Source organism: Protopterus annectens, chromosome 9.part0 (assembly GCF_019279795.1).
Source record: "Protopterus annectens isolate FY-2018-M chromosome 9.part0, PAN1.0, whole genome shotgun sequence".
Lineage (NCBI taxonomy): Eukaryota > Metazoa > Chordata > Ceratodontiformes > Protopteridae > Protopterus > Protopterus annectens.
In genome coordinates this window covers 648,938,327-648,962,424 of record NC_056743.1, presented here as the reverse complement: position 1 = coordinate 648,962,424, position 24,098 = coordinate 648,938,327, and the positions used below count along the sequence as shown (strand labels likewise).

At 44.3% G+C, this 24,098-nt stretch overlaps 1 protein-coding gene across 1 annotated transcript in view; it reads right to left on the bottom strand.

Annotated features, from left to right (window-relative positions):
- MSH5 (mutS homolog 5) overlaps nt 1–24,098 on the bottom strand; it is a 2,353,005-nt gene that overhangs the window by 1,185,309 nt on the left and 1,143,598 nt on the right. Inside the window, exon 16 of the mRNA XM_044083236.1 lies at nt 4,079–4,141. Coding sequence (XP_043939171.1) covers nt 4,079–4,141 — 63 coding nt within the window. The remainder of the gene's footprint in view (nt 1–4,078; nt 4,142–24,098) is intronic.

Sequence of the window (24,098 nt, the reverse complement as noted above, 5' to 3'; positions counted from 1 at the left end):
TTCACGTGACCCGAAGTTCTTCAGCCCCCCTTTGCCTCTGGGCCGGCGTCCACCTTGTCCCCCTCTGCCTCTGGTGGAGGAGAAGTCCTGAGTGTTCCGGGACTGCTGAGTTTTCCGGAACCACAGCTTCTTTTGCCCTCGCTGGTTCCTGGAAAAAAACCTTTGAGGGTTAGAGAAGCAGATCCCAATGGCTGACAGCGTCTTCCCGTCTTTCTCGTTCTGGACAAGCATATCACGGACAGTCTTCCCGAACAGGGTAGAACCATCAAAGGGTGCGTTAGTGAAGGACGCATAGAAGGGTTTAGAAAAGTCGCAAAGACAGAGCCAGGCATGACGCCTTAAGGCGATGCCGGACCTGCTAGCCCTAGCGGCTACCTCGGTGGCATGAGAGAGTAAACGCATGGACATATTGGACACAGACTTGAGAGTGGCCATACGAGCCGAGAAGGTCCGTTTATCCTCGGCTGACATGGACTCCGGGGGAGACTCAGCGTACTCTTTCACGAGGTCCCGCTGCAGTCGAATTACATGGGCCAAGTAATTCAGAGCCCTTATAGTAAAGGTGGCTGTAGCAAAAGTCCGCTTTCCAGGATGGTCCATAGCCCTGGACTCCTTGTCTGGGGGGATGGACCGAGGAACTTTCTTGGGCGAGTTCCTTTTTTGTGGCCGCCGCAACCACCATGGCATCAACCGGGGAACCTTTGTTCCAAGAAGCTCTATCTGCCGGTGGACTTAATATTTTGTCAGGTCTTTTGGGTATAGGCTCCACAGTGTCCGGTTCCCTCCAAGCTCTGGTGGTGATAAGGTCCACCAGAGGGTCAGCTGGGGGAACACACCCAAGAGGTAGATGGGCCTGTGTCGAACGCCTCCAGAAATACCGACTCATCAGAGGAAGGTTTTTGCGTGGACCACCCCCCCCTCTGGCGAAGGATTTCCATAATGTCTCCAAAGGAGACGTCTTTGGGAGGTGATTTGGGTGAACCTTCCCCTTCCTCCAAGTCGGTATCCTCGGTGAGGGACTCGGAGGAGTCCAAGTGCCTCCTTTTTCACTGGGGTTTGTGAGGGACCTCCTCAGGTGGACTCTCCGGGGAGGGCTCACAAATGGTTTCATGTTCCTCCAAGGGAACTGTCTGAGGCACAATAGACACAGGCTGTCCCTGGGGGGACTGGATGATGGAAGACAAACCCAGCTGCGAGGGAGCAGGGATGGACCCTGAGGACAGAGTGAGGGGTCTCAATCCTCCAGAGAGAACCCTCTCCATGACATCGAATGCCGAGGGCCTCCCTGAAACCGGTAGCCGAGACCCTTGGATCCGACGAAGGGATCGGAGCCAAAGCTGGAACGGTCGGACCCGAAGGGACGGTATGCTCCAACCACAACGGAGCCGATGACACACTCATCCCCTCGGATCCGACACACAACTCTCGGCTCCAAGAGCTCAGATCCGAAAGAGAATCTGACAGACTCGAGGGCATGGCCAGCATCGAAGCCGAAGGCACCATCAGTGCCAACCCCCTGACTCCGGGGCTCCTCAGATCCATAGACTCCGATATCCCATGGTGGATCGGAGAAGGAGCTATAGGGGCAAAAAACAGAGCTGAACTCTCCGCACTGGGGGGGTGGGAGCCAGCAGTACCCCCATCTGCATCTGAGTTTGTAGAAACTTTCACATCATCTGATTAATGTCTGCTTCAGAGATGCTCCGGGTCAATCTGGAGGATGCCACCGATGCCGGCCGAGCCAACGCGAAGACGACATTGAGGGTGGTCTAGCCTCCTCCTCCAGCTCAGGAGAAAAACGTGGTGAATGGAGCCAAGGAGAGGATGGCCTTGTAACTTTTACTGGAGACAAGATTACTTTAGCGGGAGGGGCCGTTGGATCCAACTCGGCCTGTCACTTGCGGCCTCTCTCTCTATCTTTATCCTTATCCTTGTCCAAATGTCTTTCTTTATCCCTGTGCTTTTCTTTGACTTTCTAGGCCTCTCTCTCTCTCTGTGGTAAGGTGAGAGGGTGAGTCCCGGACAGGGGAGAAGGGCCAGAAGGCTGAACAGCCACAGCCGTGGCTGGTGAGGAAGCAGAAGAAGAGGCAGAAGATGATTCTGTGGGTAGAAAACCCACCAGAATCAACTTGTTCCTGCGATCCTGCAAGGCTTGGGGGTTGAAGGCTGCCCAAATCTTGCAGCTGGAAGACAAATGGGCCACCCCCAAGCAAACTACACCCACAGTGTGACCATCGGCTGGGGACAGCTTGTGGCCACACTCTGTGCACTTAGAGAAAGTCACTTTCTGACTTTGACATCCTAGAGAACACACACACATGACAGGCGGGAAGGGGGGCCTACACTAACCGAAAGTTTTCAACTTTCAACAAGGAAAAAAAACAATAAGTATCGTGAATAATATTTACCTCAAAATTATCAAAAGGGGCACACACAGACCAAGTTTTTAGAGAAAAAACCCTGACACTTGCATGGAGCTCAAGAATCCCGTGCTGGTGAAGCCGTGACAAACGAGATATGAGGATTGGAATGAGGTTGCAGTGCAGTATGGGTAGGGGGGAGGAGCTTGGAGCTCAGATATTTTTGCTTGCTATGCTGCCAGCTCGGATCCGTATCGGATCTGAAACCCACAGATTGCTGATCAAATTAAGTTAACTACTTCAGATCACAGGTTTGCACACATTAACAGAAAAGAAAACAAACCACACATTTTCATGCTGTATATGTGTATTTATTTATTTGTTAACGTGGAAAGTCCAACTTGGAACATAGCCAATTTTCAGTGCAGGCCTGGGAGAAATGCTCCAGATGCATGTCAATGAATGTAGGAAGAAACCGGAGCACCTGGAGGAAACCCACACTAACACAGGGAGGACATGCAGACTCCATAGAGAAGGCACTCCAGCCGAGAATCGAACTAGAGAACCTCTTGATGCGAGATTGCAATGCTACCGCTGCACCACTGCGCTGTCCAAATACATGTTTTCTTTATAACAGTTACTATTCACTCCAACATTATATAAATTGCTCAGTTCTTGTTTTAACTCAAACATTATTCCTCTTCCAAAGCATTAACCTGCATGTATTGTTCTCCTAACTATTTCTATGTAATTTACTCCTTCCATTTTCTACAGATCCCACCATAGTTCTTTTATCTCCTTTACAATAGTCAGTACTTCAGTTGTTATACTTTTAAGATTTTAATTTCCATTTTCAAGTACTTGCTTTGAAGGCAGCCTACAGCATTAAACTTGGTATGACCCAATTATACCTAGGTAGTTCAGATGCTATGTCCCAGCTCAAAAGACTCATTTCCTTAGTTACAATTTGCTCCCCCAAAATTTAACAAAGTTCTGTGTAAGGAATTTTTAAAATCTGGCAACTTATTCCCTATTAGCCATGGCTGTCTCTCAGCTGTTGAACATCACCATTCTGTCTCAAGTGATGCTCTCTTTTCTAGTTATTTCAGGATTTCATCTGCAATAGGTGTTAGGCAGTAAGAAAAGCAAATTCTTTAAAAGGCACGAGTGAAAGGTTATTAAATTAAACTGTAGCAGTAATTGCATTTTATGATGCTGTGAGAAGGCCTACAGCACTACAAGTAGTGCCACTGTTTATCTTCTTTGCAGTCCAACTGCTGTAGGAAAAAATTCTCTGAATAGTCATTCACTTTCAAGATGAAGCAGACTATCGTCCAAGCGATGATTATAAACAAGATATGTGGGCACTATGAATGACGAAAAGGTATTTATTTGCCCAGGCAGTAAGTATATAGGCTGCCTTACACATTACACCAATGAACACTGCTTGGTGAAAATACTATTAGTCAGAGTACCTTTATAAAAATAATTTAATTACCTGACCTTTTCTAGAAGACCCTTGAGTTAAGATCAGCCTTTGCATTCATCCACTGCAGAAAATACAGGCTATCTGTAAGTAGGAAAATGTCACACTACATTCATTATAGATATGTCCAAGTATTGCAGCATGAATAACTGAGATATGATGTTTCAGAAATGATACAAAGCATCAATACCAGCAAAAAAGATAAAATGAGTTTTTAGTCTCATACTGTTACCTTATACAGTGCTTGCCAGTCATTCACCTTTGTGTGGGACAAAGTCATCCTCTTCAAAATAGACTAATAAAAAATAAGTGAAACTGATTATATCACATATATTATGCCTAGTACAAATCTAGTTATTACAACTCAGCAAAATATGTATGTCTAAAAATCAGCATAATGCCTTGCCAATATAATCATCATACACCCTCTCAGTCTTATAAGCTGGGAACAGGCAATACATATCAAGCTTCTACTATGCAGCTAAGGAAATGACTAGTGTGTAAGTGATTATTACAGTCAATGAAATTAGAAATGAGTGACAGAACATGCAATATTGGAAAGTTCAGAACCTCTCAGATATGTGAGTTTCTGCATGCTGTAACATGCAAGTTTTCATTACCTTTAAAACATTAATTATAAAGGCTGCTACTTACAGAAGTACAGAGGTGACCTGTTTTTAGTTGACATCTAGGTTCATGAATGAGACTGATTTCCAGAGAGTTAACTGGACCAAAGGTTGTAACTAGTACTGTTTTTGCTTGACCATCAAGTCCCTGGTGTTTACCTGAAGTACTCTTAAAGACAGTCTCATCTTGATTGTTTTTGTTGCTAGCAGTGACCAGCATTTCCTTTAGGTTGATGTGCATGACTCTTTGCAAAAGGAACTAATCTTTCTGGACTAATAAATCTGATAGCTCCCCAGCCAGATTTTGAAGCCACTGGGTGAGATGCCAGAAAAGGTTTATCTAATTGAATCTGTGCCATCAGTTATCACCAGTCCAGTTCTGTTACAACTGGTTAGATATATAAAAGAAAGCTATCCAACAGGTTTCTCATCTGACAAACTGCCAAGGTAATTCTGAAACTTTTCAGGTGAAGTCTGTCTTGGATAACAACAGAATATCAGCTAACATGAGCCAGAAGCACTAAAAGGACTGCTGACAGTGTGGCCTGTGATGCTATACCATGGAACAAGACCACTGCAGGTATTCTCTGTTAGGACAAACTTTTTATTGTATCACTTCCAAGACACCTACTGTAGAATCAATGAGGGGTCTTAGTTGATGCCTGTGACAAAGTTTTGTTTCCCTGCCCATACTTCAACAACTTCTCTTTCAGTGAAGGACCAAATAAGGAGATATCATTATAACAGGCATTTCTGAAGGATGCTTTAATGTTATCCATAAAGTCACAAAGGTGGAGCCAGGCAAGATGTCACACCAAATTGCCTGCACATCCAAATCTCTAGAAAACTCAATACAAGTTGTTTGAGGAGACTGTGTAAGTTTCAGGCCTGCTCTGTTCTCTGGAAGTATAGAAGGACAAATTGTGTCAATGGGTGAAGCAGAGATTGCTGGAGATTCTTTGCACTTCCCTAAAGTGCAATCAACCTCTCATTGTCAAAGTCTGATGCTGATCCAATGGTGCTGGAGACTTCCAAGCTGGTACTACATCCATCACTCTCTGAGGTGGATGTCAATTTTAACTACAAAGGCATAGATGCTGTCAACCTGTATGGCTCCAATGTACAGATCAGAGGTCAGACTACTCGTAGCTAATTTTTTATTAGTTATAGAAAAATAACTATTTCCTAACAATAACTATTTACACTAATGGGTGCAGGAGGGTGAGTGTGGCTAATACAGCAGTGAGAAATTCAAACATCTACTCCTATTGCTAAGTGCAACTTAAACTATATTATGTTTATCATTCCCAGTGCTGCAGTAGCCTTTAGGCAACATGGGTTGATTTCCAAAGCCTATACAACCTGCGAGGAGGAACAATATGGATCCAGAAGCCCCTGCAGAATAGTGTTAGCAACGTTAGCTCTGGATCGAGGGAAAGAATCCAGTTTGTATGTTCTTGCAAATGTATACACAGAGGACCATGTAGCTGCCTCTAGAATGCCTTTAGAGTCTACCCATTTCCAATATGCCTTGAATGGAGACAAGGCCTATGCAGAGTGAGTCCTGATATTGCCTGGAAATAGTTGACCATAGTGAGCATAGCAAAAGGCAACAGCTGCAGACAATGATCTGTAAATGGCCTGTTTTGACATGGGTTGCCCTTTCTTAGTCCCAACATAAGAAATAACTAACTGAGCAGCTTTTCTAAAGGAGTTGGTTCTGTCAAGATATTACCTCAGCTGCCTATGTACACCCAGACTATGTAGAATCATTTCTCCCTGGTTCTGAGGTTCAGGTTAGAACACTGTGTGACTAATGAGCCAATTAAAAGTAAACTCTGAAAAAACCTAAGGCATGAATGAGGGATTTTTTCTTAATGACACGCTGCCCTTCTGGAATACCAGATAGGGGTCGCCCACCATGAGAGCTTGCCACTCAAGATACTCTTCTTACAGATGTTAGTGCAATGAGAAAAAGAAGCTATGTACTTACTTAACATTCCACCTGTACTGTCAGTTTTCATTTCACCTCATATATGGGTTTGGGATCCAATCAGGTGGATCCGACTTGGCCATTAGAATAGCTTGTGGCAACCAAAAAGATCTTGGGCACCTCCCCTTACCCATAACACATCCCTCCCTGCTTTCTCAGATCTTGTTTGCTAAAGCTATTTTATAAAGGAGTATATACAGAGACTTTCACATCATTTATCATGGTGAGACCATTTCTGGAGTATGGAGAAATATAGCTAAACCACTAACATGAAACTTCTCGCTCTACCAGTAGCAAATGCTGGGGGCTTGGATGGTGGGGATGTGAGGTGAAATACCTCCTGGCTGATTTTCTGCTGTTTTAAATGTTTTTCAGTGCCCCCCCCCAAGTTTTAGCTTCTGGTATTTAAGCCCTGCATCTCATCAGGTTTCTGCTTGTTTGTGCCAAGCTGCATTAAGGTGGGCTACCAGCCACAAATCTGAGCTGAGATACCAGATGACTAGAGGCTTCTGAGCTTCCAAAAAATAAGTTGCCAGTTTTTTTTTTTTGCTTATTTTTATTATTTACTGCATTTTATTACCTGCCACTTACTTTTATACTGTATTTATTTACAGTGTCCTAAACTACACTGTTATACTGCAATTGCCTGTTACACTGTGCCTGTAAAATCAAATTGTATTACCGTTTTCAATGTCTAGCAAGCTTTTTTGTTGTTTCCACTGTTTAAGTACTTACTGATATTTTTCACTGTTTTAAAGTTATATGTTCTACCTGCTCTGGTTTTCCCACCAAGCAGTACTAAAGTGATCTGTTAACAATTTAAATCATTCTTTAAGGCCTCCTGGATGATTTTCTGCTGTATTAAACATTTTTCAGCGTCTCACTGCTATTTTCCTGCTGTGTTAAATATTCTCTAGTATTTCCAGCTGAATCTAGGGTAGCTAGTAGCTGCAGCATAGTCCAGATCCAGACCTGCTGCTTCTAGAACTGTTTGTAGTTGGTGGTTTGTTCTGAGCATGTTTTCCAGGCCATCTTGGATTGGAAGGGGCCTATCTGTACTTTTGTGAGAGAATTTGACTGGCATCAGGCTGGTAAAGAGAGGCCAGTCTAGGGCTTAGAATAAGCATCCTCATTGGTCTTTTTTGAATTTTGTTAGAGTTTTTTATTTCCAAGTTTTAGCTTCTGGCATTTAGGCCCTGCATCTGAGCAGGTTTCTGCTTGTTTGCAAGTCGCACAGCACCGCATACTACCGTGCAATTGTGCACCAAAGCTGGACTGTTAATTTCAACAAACACGTAAATTCACATACACGGAGGTTCTCTTGAAAAACTTACCAAAACACCAGAGACCTCCAAAGCATAAGTCTGCTATAGCTAACACAGTTTCCACAGCACCCAGGAGACACAGCTACACCAGTGTCTCACCCACCAAGCTAGTAAGGCGTAACACTCAAAAAAACAAGTTTTCTTGTCATTTCAGACTCAATAGTGAAACACATGGATGTCCCATTCACCAGGTTGGACAAGCAGAAAGACACAGTCAGCTGCCTGTCCAGTGCCAGGATTCACTAAATCATGTATGCACTCAGATCTTTCAGCAGCAAGTACTGCTATGACTCTGTTATAGTTCGTGTTGGTGTGAATGACCTGAGACATACATCACTGGACTATATGGAGAGAGACATAGTTGAGCTCGCTGAGTATGTGTCTTAGGCAGGTATGTCCCTAGCCTTGAGCAGCATACTACCCCTACCTAGAATGATGCCACAGTATAAACAAAAAATGATTGATTTCAATAATTGGCTTAGTTTTTGGTGTCATTCCAAGGGGATCCAGTTCCTGCCTGCCTGGGAAGCCATGGTCGACAAACCTCACTGCTTTGCCACGCACAGTTTGCACCTGGCACCCATAAGCTTTTGGCTACTGGCAAAGGCTCTTGCCTCCCCATAGTGCCTTTTTTAGGCAAGGTCTCAAAAACAACATTACCAACATTAAATTAAACAATCAGAACAAAATAAGGGTAATGCTGCTAAATGATAGGAACTTAAGCCAAAAACTGCAGTCCCTGGAAGCACTTCTATTACTAGAAGATGTAGATGTCTGTGCAGTCACAGAACCCTAGTTAAGGCCTCAGAGTACCCCGGGCCCTGCAAGGCTATAATGCCTTCTACACCTTTAGACTGCAAAATGAATGTGTGAAAACCAAAGGAGGTGGTGTTCCAGTCTACATTACAGATAAATTCACCTCATGTGTAGTTAAACTGGATAACTTCATGGAGTTACTCCAAGTCCAGGTTACAGTGAGCAAGACACCCATTCAAGTCCGAGCCAGTTATAGAACCCCCTTCATGAATCACAACACCCACTTAACCAAACTGAAGACAATTCAAATTTTACCGAACACACTGATTATGGGTATTTCAGTTATCCCACTATCAACTTGCTAGCACAAAAGTTCCTTGACTTTGTGAATTCAAATGCCCTGCAACAAACTGTCCATACCCTGACAAGAGGAACATAGGTGCACTGCTACAACTGTTGGACCCTCACTAGTTAAAACTGACCACAAATCAGTCACCTTCAAACTAACACTAGTACTCACAAAGGGGGAAATCAGACTAAAAAACTTCACCAAGGCAAACGATACTCTCCTAGGTAAAGGTATAAATGCATTCCAAGCCCCACCCCAAGCTAAAAGTGGTAACTATGCTGAAGCTTACACTAAAGCCCTGTACAAACACTTGCATATGTGTATAAACATGGCTGTACCAGATAGAATCAACACCAGGGCCCAAAGTAAAATAAAGTTGCCATGGTGGACTTCCAGCATCAACATACTCTAACATAAATGCAAAAAGTTGTTGGCCAAGAAAACAAAGACAATGCCCCACCAATGGAAATGCACCCTCTTCAGCCTTAACAGGCAAGTAAGACAACTTGTCAAATCCTCCAAGAACTCCTTTGAGAGAAACCTGGCAAATACTGCCAGGGATAACCATAAGGCCTTCTACAGCTATGTACATAACCTAAAGAGTAGGACCCAAGCATGTGCAGAACAGATGGCCAACAGTATCACACACACTGACCCCACAGAGATAGCAAACCTGCTAGCACATAGATTTCGTGAAAATTTGACTCCGTTATCCCCTCCTTACTACAACCCCCCCCACCACCTTAGATATGTGAAGAGCAGGTTCTCAAATCCCTGTCCAAGGCAAAGAACACAGCGTCTATGGGGCAAGATAACATCCCAGGCTGTCTTTTAAACAGGCTAAAACATGAACTAGCATCACCACTAAGTACCTTTTACAATCATAGCCTAACCACAGGCTTTGTTCTTGTGGAATGGAGAACAGCTACAGTTATTACCCTCCACAAAGGTGGCCTAGCAACAGACCCAAAAGCCTGACCAGCCTCATCTGTAAGGCCATGGAACGTACCATTATGGACCTCATAAATAAAGGCATGGGTGACCTCCAAACTCAGGATCCTTCCCAATTTGGCTACATGAAGTGCAGATTCTGACTGTTAAATCTGGTGGATTTCTTTGAAAGTCTGACCAAGGCCATTAATGAGGGTAAATCTGTGCACACAACATACCCCAACCTGGCAAAGTCTTTAGACACAATCTCACATTCAGGCATTACCGATAAACTTAACAAACTGTATGTAACCCCCTTCATTGTAAGATGGTTGCCAAATAGCTCACAAACCAGACACACACTATCAAAGTGGGTCACTCCACATCAACCAGCAGACCTGTTACCAGTGTGGTACCACAAGGGTCAGTGCTGAGCCCCCATTGTTTGGTATATACTTCTCTGAAGTTCAGGTCAAAACTAAAAGTTGTGACTGACTAGGTATGGAGACGACTGCAAACTAGGTGCAATCATTGAATCCCCAAATGATGTCAGTATACTCCAAGATTTTCTCACACAGACCAATGACTGGTCTGTCAGTCATAGTCTCAAACTGTAGGGAAAGAAATCACCATCATTCCCTTCAGCACAACAATGTCCCTTTACACTGCCAACAATACCCTAAGTACTCATGAAGTGGTTAGGAACCTGGGATCACGGGATGACTACGACCTTAACTTCAACCATGTGTCTACCACTGTAAGGAAAGCCTTCCACGTAGATCACGTGATTAGTAAAGGCATCGTCGTAAGAGCAAAAGAAGTTATAACCTTCCTATACTTGGCACTTATCCGGCCCATAATTGAGTATAACACCCCATTCAGTATGAACCATAATAAGCATAGACAGCAATTAGAGACACCTCTGAGGTTTCTAACAAAGAAGATCAAGGGCCTCCAGCATTTGTTTTACACAGACTGATTAAAATCCATATCATATAGACTTCTTACGGGAGACTTATGCTTGGCCTACAGAGCAACCCAAGACCCAAACTTAATGAACTTACTGCCTATACGTAAATCAAATGGGTCTAGGGCTACCCATTCCAGGGACTTAAATATGGCCTGCAATTTAAATAGAACATGCTGGAGGGACAGATTTATCTCCCAGCGACTGCCACATCTTTGGAACAGGCTACCAATTCATGTGAAACAGAACAGCTCTATGACATTGTTCTAGAGTAACCTGGATGAGTGGATGGGGTACTATAAATTTTTACTGGGGATAGTGCCCACAGCCCTCCTGGACATGGAAAGTCATCACTAAATGCAGTCTTGGGTGCTGACTAGTACCTCTACTGCATTACATTGGGTTGAAACGGCAAGGCTTAAAATGACTTCTGGGTAGATAGCCTAGTAATCTCCTACAATCCTATGATATGGGATGGTGAAGAATTGACCACTGAGCAGCTAGGAACCAATATAGTATTTGCATGTGAAATCTGGCTAGCGGGACCAAGGTGATCGCTGCCACCATAGACCTCAGAGCCTGAAGGACGTAACGAGCAGCTACCATCCTGTTTTGAAGCAGCTTGTTAGTTTGCCAATCTCACTGTTTGTACCCTGGAGGATGAAAGCTTTGCAATCCTCTGACTCGTATCTAGGACTGTTTCTATAAATTCCAGTGTTTGGGAAGGTTCCAACCGAGATTTTTCATAGTTTATGGTTATGCTGGGCTCTGTACAGGTGTGGATAATACAGTCTCTTGCTTGGATAAGTAGATGTTTGGTCAGGGTGGAAATGAAACAGTCATCTAAAGAAGGAAACGCACTGAATCCTTACAATCTCAAGTGAGCTGGTATCATTGCCATGCATTTAGTGAACACTGTGGGGGCAGTAGTGAAGCCAAGGGGCAGTGCTCTGAACTGGTAATAACTGGCTCCCAGCCAAAGTGTAAATGCCTTCTGGAGCACCTGTCCATCTTTATATGGTAGTACGCATCCTGAAGGTCTATGGAGTACATCCATCTCCATGTTTCAAAACATGAATTATGGACTGTACCGTGACCATTCGGAACTTTTGACGTCAAACTGACTTGCTTAGTTTGCCGAGATCCAGTATTAGTCTACAGTCCCCTGTTTTCTTTGGAACTAAAAAGAACCGTAACTTCCAAATCCTCTCTGGTCTTGGGGGGGACCTCTTGGATGACTCGTTTTTTCTAGCAGATTGTACTGGACCAACTGCATGATCCCTTTGACTGGGTGGGATATCTAGGATTCTCTTGTTTGGTGGGGGAGTGGAGAAAGGGTATTATATAATCCCTGGATATTATCCTCTGCACCCATATGTTGGGGGTCATGTTTAGCCAGGCACTCTGGCATGAGCATTAGGCCAGGTGGCTACTGCACAAATATTGTCAGTAGAAGATCTAGACCAGAAGGCAGCTGAGGTGGCCATGAATCTTGCTGAATGAGCCCTAGGTAGTTTTCATAGGGAAAGACCTTGCTGGGAATATATCAGGTAAATGCAATCAGTTATCATTTGGCCAAGGTAACTTTAGAAACTGGAAACCCCAGCCTGCTTAGTGAAAAAGAGAAACAACTGGCCCATTTTTCTGAAATCTTTTGTTCTATGTAAATAGAAACATAGTTGTTTATGTATATCTAAGAGATGTAACAACATGTATTCTCCCTTATTTGAAAATTTAGAAAAGAAGACTGGTAAATGAATGGTTTTATGTTCAATTTGGAGGCTACTTTTGATAGGAAAGAAGGGCTGGGGGGATCAAGGCAAAGTACCTGCAGCATTTGTTGCTGTGGGAAAATGTAAAAAGATCATAGCAAGGTTGGCCCCAATGACAGAAAAACTACTTTGCCACTAACTGATTGAGAGACCACTCTTGAGGCATCAGAATGGTCCTGATGAGTTTGTCTGCTAGTACAGTGGACCTCCCCAGAATATACATTGCCACTAGAAAGCAGTCTGAGGAGATTGACCATTGCCATACTATTATAGCTTCTCGACAGAGGGGGTAAGATCAAGTTACCCCTTGTTTGTTGATGTACCAGACCACAGACAAGCCATTGGTTTGAACTGCAATAGTCCCCACAGGGAGGACATCTTGAAAGGTCTGCAGTGCTAGTAGGACTGCTCTCATATCTAGGACACTGATGTGCAAATTGGTCTCTTGGGGGGACCATGTGCCTTGGACCATCCATCCAAAGAAATGCCCTCCCATTCCATTTGGGAGGTGTTCATGGTTACCATGGCCATTGGAGGAGACAGAACAAAGGGGTGATGTATGCAAATGTCATCTGACTGGATCCACCAGAAAAGATAGTTTCTGCACACCAGAGCAAGTTTGGCTGGAAAGGATAGAGGTTTTAGAAGAACAGACCATTGAACAGCTACAGTCCATTGAAGAATACGCATAAAGTAACACGCTAGTGGGACTAATATTATAGACGCTGCCATGGAACCTAGAGCCTTGAAGGACTAGTGTGGCAGGAGGGGCAAGATGAGAAATAATTTGTTGAACCTGAGACTTTACTGTACCTATGTGATAGGAAGCAGAGAAGAAATCTGACTTATTGTTTTTAAATGAGCACCAATGAACTCCAGGCTCTGTACCGACAGTAGGTTGCATTTGGAAATGTTGACTGTAATGCTTTTGGCATATTTAGAGCAAATAGCCACTGAACTGTTCTAGGAGATGCTTGGTTAGTGTGTTGAGGAGCCAGTTGTCTAAGTATGGAAACACTCAGAATCCTTGCAGTCTCGGGTGAGCTGCTACCACTGCCATACACTTGGTAAACACCTTGGGGGCTGTAGCGAGTCCAAAGGGCAGTGCTCTGAAATGACAGGGACTGGCTCCCCGCCAAAATGCAAATATCTTTGGGAACATCTGTTTATTCTGATGTGATAGTTGCATGTCCTGAAGATCAACTGAGCACATCCAATCATCCTTGTGTAAAACAGGTAGAATGGACTAAGGCATGACCAATCAGAACTTTGATTTCCTGACATACTGATTCATATTGCTTAGATCCAAAACTGGTCTCAGGTTCCATGTCTTTTTTGGCACTAAAAAGAACCCTGAGTAAGTTCTGAATCCTCTCTGGTCTGGTGGAACCTCCTGGATGACACTCTTGTCCAGCAACTTATGAATCTCTTGAGCTACTGCTTCACTCTGATTGGGTGGGATGTTGGGAAGCTTTCTTCTTTTGGATGTGGGTGTGTGGGAACAGGATATGAAATAACCTCTGGATATTATTTTTAGCACCCAAGAACCTTTTGTTACAGCAGCCCAGGCATCCGGGTGCAAGGGACAAGTGTCCTCCAACTGTCTCCAGAGGAGAGCAGTCAGGCAGCCCTTCAGGAGTGCTGAAAGGGTCTATCCAGAAAGAAATCCAGGGAATCCTTGTTTTGTAGACCTCCTCTGTCATAACAATGGCATCTTCCCATTTGAACTCCCTCTTCTTCCTCTGAAGGAGTGGTCTCGGCATGAATCCTGGAAAAATCCCTGGTATTTACTGAACCACATTTTCTTGCCTATTCTTTGATTCCCTAAAAAGGATCGTTGAGGAGTAGAAAAACAAATCCCTAGGGCAGGCAGGGTCTTCCCTTCCAGCTCACTGTGGGAAAGCATTTCTTTCACAGAAGGGCCAAAATGTGGATGTTCCACTAATAGGAGCATTGATGAAAGAAGACCTGAAAGGCTCCATAAAATCTCCACCACATCCAGCCGCATGTCTCCTTATGGAAATGCTTTTACCAGCTGCTCATGAGATACCCTCTGCTGCATGAGAGATCAACCTCATGGATGATCTGGAAATAGGTAATAGAGTGGCCAGCTGCAGGAATGATCTTTTATATTCCTCTGCAGACATGGACTCCAAGAGAGAGATTTTGAGTGTTCCTTGGTCAAACCCCTGTGCAGCATTGTAAAGTTCACCAAATAATTGAGGGTCCCCAAGGCAAAGGTTGCTGAAGTGAATATGCACTTTACAAACCTATCCAACACCCTGGACTGTGTTAGGGGGATGTTCAGAGGAGCTCTGTTTGGCTAGCTCCTTCTTAGTGGCTACTGGGATAACCACTGCATCAACAAGAACTCCTTTGCTCTAATGAGGTTTGTCTTTTGAAGAAACAAAAAATGTTATCTGGATAACGTGGGGAAAGGTTCAACAGAATCTGGTCCCTTCTATGCACAGTGAGAGACTAGGTCAATAAACTCATCAGCTGGGGGAATTACCCAAGACATAGTTGGGCCAGTACTAAAAGCTTCCAGAAATACTGACTCCTCTGGGGAAGGATTATTTGAGAACCAACCATCTTTCTGCTTAAGGATCTCCAAAATGTCTCCAAATTTGATGTCATCAGGTCATGATCTGGGGGAGCCATCCCCTTTCTCGAAGTCAGTATCTTTGGTGAGATATTTCAAGGGGGAAGCTATGCATCTCTTTTACACGTTATCTTTCAGTGAATCTTCTCAGCAGGATGCTCTGGGAAGGTGTCTGAATAGAGGGGTAGTTCCTCTACTGGAGCTATTTGGATGCTAGTTGGTACTTGCTATCCCTGCAGAGTAGGTCTGATGGGATCAGAACTCAGAACCATAGGGAGAAAACGTATAGGATCCGAAGATGTACTTGAGACTGGGTCTCTAGAATGAGAGAACACCCTCTCCACAACCTCAAAGGTTGAGAACAAGGAGAAGCTATGGCCAGCCATACTGGAGTTGAGACTTCCAAAGCAGGCAAACCACCACTTTGTGCCTCCAGAAGGGTACCGGGCAAAACATATCTAGCACTGAATCTCCGAGGGGCAAGGATGGCTCCAACACCATCGGAGTAGATCCCAGTCCTGCTGATCTGACACCAACATTTCAGCTCCAAGACTCATCCAGATCCAAGAGAACAGGAACAGAATTGGTCAGGGAAACCATCAGAGCGAAGATGTAATCCTCTTTGGCTGCAACACTGGTTGCTCTCAGAACTCTTGGATCCGTGGACTTTGAAACTGAAGGATAGATGGGAGGAGGAGATAAAATTGTATGAGAGATGGAAGATAGACTCTCAGATTCAATGGGAGATTGAGACAGAAAAGCCCCATCTGCATTTGAGCACTGAAGACTTCCTCATCATCCTATCCACTTCTGTTTCCTGGAGGACCTGACAGATGTAGTGGACTGAAGTCTAAAATCTTTCATCTGAGTTTGCATGAGGGAGGAGTAAAGCCAAGGAGAGACTGGGTCGGTAAAGTCAGGTGAGGAAGTTCATAGTTCATAGTTTAGTACTAAGCTAACTGACCTTGTGAGTCATTTTAAGCCTAGCCAATTATCCCTTGTGAGACTCAAACCCTGCACCTTGTGTTCATAAGGCAAACACCTGAGCCATTAAGCCATCCTCCCAACCCGTCTAGGAGTTTCAGACATTCCAGCAGTCAAGACTGATGCTTTTGGATCTGTAGGTTGCACAAGAGAACTGTGAAATAACTATCTCATCCAAGGTCTTACGATCCAAAGTTTTTCTCTTCAGATCTGGTGAGGTTGGATTCAATGATCTATGCATTTTCTGCGGAAGCTTTAAGGATGATGAAGTCTTCAGAGACATAGATGGAGAATATTTTCTATGCTCTGACAGAGCTTTAGAAGATTTGCAGGGGGTTTGAGTCTCAGGAGCAGAAGAGGAGGAAGGAAGTAACAACCATTTAAGAACTTATTCTTCCTATCTGCAGTAGCCCTTAAGTTAAATGCAGCACAAATGCTACAGTTTGTATCAAGATGAACAGCCCCTAGACAAACACACTCCTTGTGGACATGTGAATTCGGAATTTTGTGCCTACAGGAAATGCATTTTTTTAAACTTGTAGGCTTCACAGCCATAGTTCTATAAAGTAAATAAAGATAGAAAAAAAAAAGAAAATTCATTATATATATATATATATATATATATATATATATATATATATATACATACAAAGGATTACCAGCAATGGTACTGAAAAATACCCTGTTGAATTGAGTAGGAAGACATAGCTAGGAAATATAAGAAAAGTACAAATGATGGTACGTAAAAAAATTACCTTACAAAACAGAAGAACTAACAAAAACGAAAATCCGAAAGCTAAAAGTGAGGAACTCTACTAGTACATTTAAAGTTATACGTAATTGATAAATATATAGAGAGATCTAACAAGTAAAACACTTTCAAAACACTCAAAGTAGCTTTAAAAAATGCTCTGAGAGAGAATCCGCATCTTTGCAAGATGGTGACAAATTAAATCTGAGGTATTGGGGTGGACTAAGGCATTATGGGTAGAGAGAGGAGCTTGAGAGTTGGATCTGAAAGTCTGTGGAATGCAGCAGGGTTGGATCCATAACCCATACACTGAGGAAGAATGAAAAGGACAACATCATATCTAGCTTTGATACTTGCACTATAAGTTGGAAATCTTGAGATATTCAGTGTTATTTATATTTCTAATTGCAGAATTAAGCATACTTTTTCATATTTCTGTAAATAAGCATGCACTCAAAGGAATTTCTTGTCAGTATGTAAAAGATTATATCTGGTTAAAAAATATGTTCTGGCTATATATGTCTAGGTTGCACAGTTTCCAAGATGTGATAATCTGTTTTTGAAAGTGTAGCAAAAAAAAAGAAGTTATGTCCTTACCATAACGGTCCATGTGGAGTGTTCATCTCGCCTTTGTTCTTACACATGGGTTCGGAGCTGATCCTCGGCTCCGAGTCGGCCGCGTCGCAAAGCTCTGAATCTCAGAGAAGTTCGAGACCAGCCCATATCCCACAATCCTCCCTGCCATTACTCAGATCTAGTTTGCAAACAAACCAGACCAAAAATCCAACACCTCCGGTGCAAGAACTATACACTCTCTCAGGCATTCAGAGACACACTCTCACCATAGCAATAACTAAGGGTATAAACATATACCCCATGATACACGGGACCATATACCACAGAAGGGGTTAAGACAAGTCGATCAGAATCTAATCCTACCAGTTCTTCCAAAACACGTGGGGAGGGGAAGGGAGGGAATGTAAGAACAAAGGCGAGATGAACACTCCACATGGAACGTTATGGTAAGGACATAACTTCTTTATGTGAGAGTGTTCAATCTCGCCATTTGTTCTTACACACGGGTAGCGTCCCTAGCTCCGTCACCCCGAGTGACTTATAAAAGAACATTCCTAAGCACAGTGGAACCAAAAGATGTCCTGTCTTTGGAGACTTTGTCCACTCTATAATGAAAGTATGTGGCTTAGACCACGTGGCTGCTGCACAAATAGTGTCCAAAGGCAAGCGAGCTGCATGAGCCAAGGAAGTGGAGACTGATCTGGTAGAATGGGCCTTAGGTTTGGTGGGTAAGGACTGATTTGATTTAGAGTATACAAAGGCTATACAATCAGCAAGCCATTTAGATAATGTACGTTTAGTAATTGCCATGCCCTTTTTATTGTCTGCAAATGCGACGAAGAGCTGATCTGTCTTCCTGTAAGCTTTGGTCCTACCCAAATAAAATCTTAATTGCCTGTGAACATCCAACTTGTGCAGCATATACTCCAATTTGTTAGTATGGTTCTTGAAAAAGGTAGGGAGTTCTATAGATTGGTTAATATTCGTAACTGAACATACCTTTGGAAGGAAAGATGGATTTGTACGCAAAGAGACTATCTGGATGGAATATCAAGTACGGTGGTCTGACCGATAATGCTTGCAACTCTGACACTCTACGAGCTGAAGTCACAGCGACGAGGAACAGTGTCTTCCACGATAAGAACTTTAAGAGGCAGGACGAAGCAGGTTCAAAGGGTGGCAACATGAGTTGTGACAGTAACAAATTCAAGCTCCATGGAAAGAAAGGTTTTCTGACGGGCGGTCTAAGATGGAAGGTTCCTTTCATAAAGGCCTTACAAAGTCTGTGAGACATAATAGGAGAACCTTCCTCACCAATATGGAAGTTCGATATGGCCGCCAACTGTACTCTTAGGGTGGAAGTAGAAGCTCCTTTGTGAAAGAGGATAGATAAGAATTCCAAAACTTTATGTAGAGGAGCTACCAGGGGGTCTAAGTGTTGGCTAGATGCCCAGTACACAAAGCGTTTCCACTTACTCCTGTAGAGTTTAGTAGTGGAAGCTTTAAGAGAAGCAACCAGAATGTGTTGAACTGCTGGGGAGAGTAGATCAGACCTGGCTAGGCAGGGAAGCGGAGCAGCCAAGCTGCTAGTTTGAGGGACTGAAGAGATGGGTGAGGAACTCCCAATGAATGGGTCAATAGATCTGGTACTGGGTCCAGAATCCACGGTTCCTCTATTTGATAGGTTCGAAGAAAGGGGAACCATATCTGCCGAGGCCAGAATGGGGCTATGAGTATTACTGTCCTTTCCAGGTTCCTGGATTTCTGTAGAAATCTGGGAATCAAGGGAGTAGGTGGAAATGCGTATAGGAGACCCGGGGGCCAATCGTGTATCAGTGCGTCCCTGGGGACATCCCCCGGAGGGGGTAGAAGGACAAAGTAGCTTCTGCATTTTGCATTCAAAGGGGAAGCAAATAGATCGCAGCAAGGCTGGCCCCATTTGTGGAAGATCTTTTCCGCCGTCTGTGGATTGAGGGACCACTCGTGAAGTAACAGGATGGTTCTGCTCAACCTGTCCGCAATGACGTTGGATGACCCCGGGATGTGCGTTGCTATCAGAAAGCGACCCGTGGACTCTGCCCATTGCCAAATTCTCATGGCCTCTCTGCATAACGGGTAAGACCTGGTTCCCCCTTGCTTGTTTATGTACCAGACCACAGACATGTTGTCCGTCTGAACTGCTACTGTTCCTAGAGGTAAGAGGGCTTGGAAGTGTTGCAACGCCAGGAACACTGCCCTCAGCTCCAGAACATTTATGTGTAGAGTGTACTCCATGTTGGACCATTCCCCTTGGACTGTTCTTCCCTGAAAAAGGCCCCCCCACCCTATCAGGGAAGCATCCGTGGTTATTGTGGCCGTTGGACTGGGTAGAACAAACGGACAACCCATAGTGAGGTTCTGATTGTACACCCACCATGAGAGGTCCTGTCTGCAAGAGTTTGTTATCAGAATCCCGTGCGCTAGGGGTAAGTGTTGGAACGACCACTGCGCGAAGAGCAGCCATTGTAGGATCCTCATGTGTAATCTTCCCATAGGAACTGCGATTAGTGACGCTACCATTAGTCCCAAAACTTTCAACACCAGTTTGGCCGGGGCTTTCTTGCTCTCTAGTGAAGAAGAACCTGCTGTTTGAGGGTTGACGCCCTTACTGGGGGGAGCTTTAGCAGTGTTAATCGTGTATCTAGGTCTGCTCCGGTCTAGTAGGAGCCGAAAAACGGACCCCGACAGCAGACAAGGTCTTTCCCTCTTGCTCACACCGAGTCAAAGTCTCCTTAACCTTGGGCCCGAAGAGTGTGGCACCATCAAAAGGGGCATTGGCAAAGGAAGACTTGAAGGCTTCCGCAAAGGAGCACAGCCACATCCAGGATTGTCTTCGAAGAGCAATCACTGAAGCTGCAGCTCTACTCGATCCTTCGGCTGCATACGAGATGAGCCTCATGGATGAGTTTACTATGGAGGTAGGGGTGTTAAGTTGTGCTATTACCTTATCTGAAACAGCAGCATCTGTGTTACCCTGAAGGGTATCTGTCAGCTCCTTGATGAGATCCCTCTGCAGACGTGTGAAATGAGTCAAATAGTTTAGCGAACGCATGGAAAAAGTCGCTGAACTAAAAATGCCCTTCCCATATCTGTCCATAGTACTAGAGTCCTTATTAGGAGGATGAACAGATGAGGAAGACTCAGACATCTCCTTTTTCGTGGCTGCCGCCACCACCATAGCGTCGACCGGAACTCCCTTGGTGAGATAAGTTTTATACTGGGGGGCAGTGATAAACTTGTTTGGTTTCCTAGGGACTGGTTCCACTGTGTCAGGTGCCTCCCACGCCCTTCGAGCAATCAATTCCATTAATTCATGGAAGGGTGGAGTCACCCAGGAGGTAGAAGTTTGAGCCCCAAAAGCCTTCAGCAGCACCGACTCGTCCTCAGTGGGGGCTAGGGATTCCCAATCACCCCTCTGTTTCAAGATCTCCAGGATGTCTGCAAATGACACATCCTCAGAGGGTGACTTGGGGGACCCCTCTGCCTCATCCAAGTCGGTGTCAGACGTTAGAGATTCCTGTGGGGAATCTATGTGCCTCCTCTTGCACAACTGTTTCCTCAGGACCTCATCAGAGGGGGCTTCTGGTGAGGCCTCCAAGGAACAGGGGGAACCCTCTGGGGGTGGCTGAGGCAATGGGGCTCTACGCTTTGGATGGGTCGTGGGAGCAGAAACAGAAAGCGGCCCTTTTGGGGAAGGAGAAGATTCCCCTGATGAAGTGGTTGTCTGTGCAGACAATACTTTCCTCATAAGGTCAAAAGCCCTGAACCCCGGGCTGAGGACTCCCCCGGTTCCGAAGAACACGGGAGCATCCCAGACCCAGGGGCCGTGGGCTCCAACCCCGAGGACGGAGCCAAGCCAGTCTGCACTGAGGCCCCGAGAGGGAGAGTCGGCACAGACAGGTTGGTACAACTCTCGGTCCCGGAACCGAGGAGAGACCGTCGGCTCCGCGACTCCCCTACTGGTTCTGAAGGAGTCAAAGTCAATGGTGTCGATCGTGCAATGGACTGTTTCGGCACCGAGGGCTCCACTATCATCAGGTCATCCTCTCCCGGCTCCAAGATCTGGATGGGTCTCGAAGGAGGACCCGTTGGAGATATGGGAAGTCCTTCTAGTTTCGACACCAATTGGGAGGAAACTGCAATCAACTTGGAAAGGGCCATGTTTCCATGAGTTTCTGCATGACACGATCCACATCTGTCTCAGATAATGGTCTGGAAGGACGGGTCGAAGGAGCCGAAGATGGCACCGACCGAAGAATGGACGGTGGTGGCAGCTCTGACACCAGTTCCAAGATCTGGGGCTCAGTGAAAGATAAACGCTCGACGCTCGGCCCCAAGGTCTGTGGAACCGGCGAACGAACCCTAGAAGATGAACTCGGAGCCGATGACATGGGCTCTGACATCTTCGACTCCTTCGAGGACTTAGAAGCCTGATCCGACTTGTCCAAAGCCTCTTGAAAGGCAGGCTTAAGTAATCCTCTGTCTATAAGCTTCGTGCATCTATCTGTCATGACCCTCCTGCTAAAGGAATGACAAATAGAACAATCCTCTTGAAGGTGGAGAGGGCCAAGACAGTAAACGCAGGAAGCGTGATCGTCAGTAATGGACATTTTCTGCCCACACTGACATCTCTTAAAGCCGGGTTTAGCTTTTTCCGACATGACTAAAAGTAAAAAACACTTCACTAGGCAGATACAAGAGAAAAACAACTATGAATCACTAATTCCTATATATATATATATATATATATATATATATATATATATATATATGGTTCCCATTCAGAAGCCTGAAACATCATAAGCCTGAAAATCAAAATCCTGAAACCAAAAGCCTGAAAATTCAGAATCCTGAAAACTCAAAATCCTGAAAGCCCAAAATCCTGAAACTCAAAATCCTGAAAACACAAAATAGACATACTGATGTCATTGTGGCTTTGCTATTGTTAGCCCTGTGGTGTTAGGTCATGCTGGGGTCAGGTAAGTGTGTGGTTGGTTTTATTTAGGGTTAGGGCGGTTTAAGTGAGTTAGGGTATGAGTTAGGCATGTATGCAATAGTGACAAATATTGGGGTTAGGGGTAGGTCAGGTGAGTGTGGACCTTAGGGTTAGGGTTAGGGTCAGGGTCAGTTGGTAGATATTAGTGTCTTTATAGTGACATATTAGCATTATTTGTGTTTTCAGGATTTTGAGTTTCAGGATTTTGGTCTTTCAGGATTTTGGGCTTTCAGGATTTTGAGTTTTCAGGATTCTGAATTTTCAGGCTTTTGGTTTCAGGATTTTGATTTTCAGGCTTATGATGTTTCAGGCTTCTGAATGGGAACCATATATATATATATATATATATATATATAAATATGTCTAGAAAAACCCTATATAAGTATACAAAGGACACTTCACAAACCACACCTAGAGAAAAAGGGGGTTAGGCCACGAAAAGGTGCCTGAAGAATAAAAGGGAATATATAATGATAATAAACACACACACACAGCACTTCTATATAATACTAAGAAATATAAACTTATTTGAGCAAAAAATAAGCAGCTTATCTGGAAACTGTAACCAATTATCAAGTTTTTTTTCTGGTCCGAGCTCTCCTCGATCCGATCTGATGCAGCGGCAAACTAGAGCTGAGTAATGGCAGGGAGGATTGTGGGATATGGGCTGGTCTCAAGCTTCTCTGATATTCAGAGCTTTGTGATGCAGCTGACTCGGAGCCGAGGATCGGCTCCGAACCCGTGTGTAAGAACAAACGGCGAGATTGAACACTCTCACATCTATAATTTTGGGTTTGTGTACATTATAAAATACTATGGCATTTATGGAAAAACTATGAATGCACTTGACTGTCACCACTGTAAAGAAAACTTCTTACTGATAACATTGCTGTTTGTCCTGCCTTAACAGTGTTTACTTTTCACAAAACACTTACACTTGTTTATCTAATCCTTTTTAAGTTTTTTTTTTTCAGATAACGCTCTCAAATTCAATATGTTTTAGGCAGCTAGAGTTGTGACATTCCAATCCACACAGGTGTTAATGAGTTAATGGACCTGGAAACCAAAGAGAATAGACTGCTTGAAGAGCAAGAATGAGTGCCACCATTTATTTTATGCTGATGTGGTCTGACCTCTGATGAAGAGGCCGTAGACCTCAAACCCTCAGATTATTAGAAGAGACTCCCAACCCTAGACTGGAAGCATCTGTGAACAGCTCCAGAGTAAGGAAGGGCCCGAAAGGGCAGGCCTGGATTGAGGGAGATCCACTGAATCCACCAGAGAAACGTGAGTTTGAGACAAAGTAGTACGGGGATTGGAAATTCCAGAGGATGACAAAGCTGAAGTCAAAATGCCTTCAGATACCACTGAAGTTTCCTCAATTGAAGTTTGGTAAAGGGGAACATGGGAATGGTAGATGCCATGAACCCCAGGACTCACAGAAATTCCCTTGCTGGAGCAGAAAGATGAAGCAAAGACTGGAAATAGGTTATCAGAAACAGGACAGTGGGAGAAGGAAGATAAGCCAACACTGGAATGGTTTTGATTCTGCACCCCATAAAAATGTCATCCTAAGAAAGAGTTGG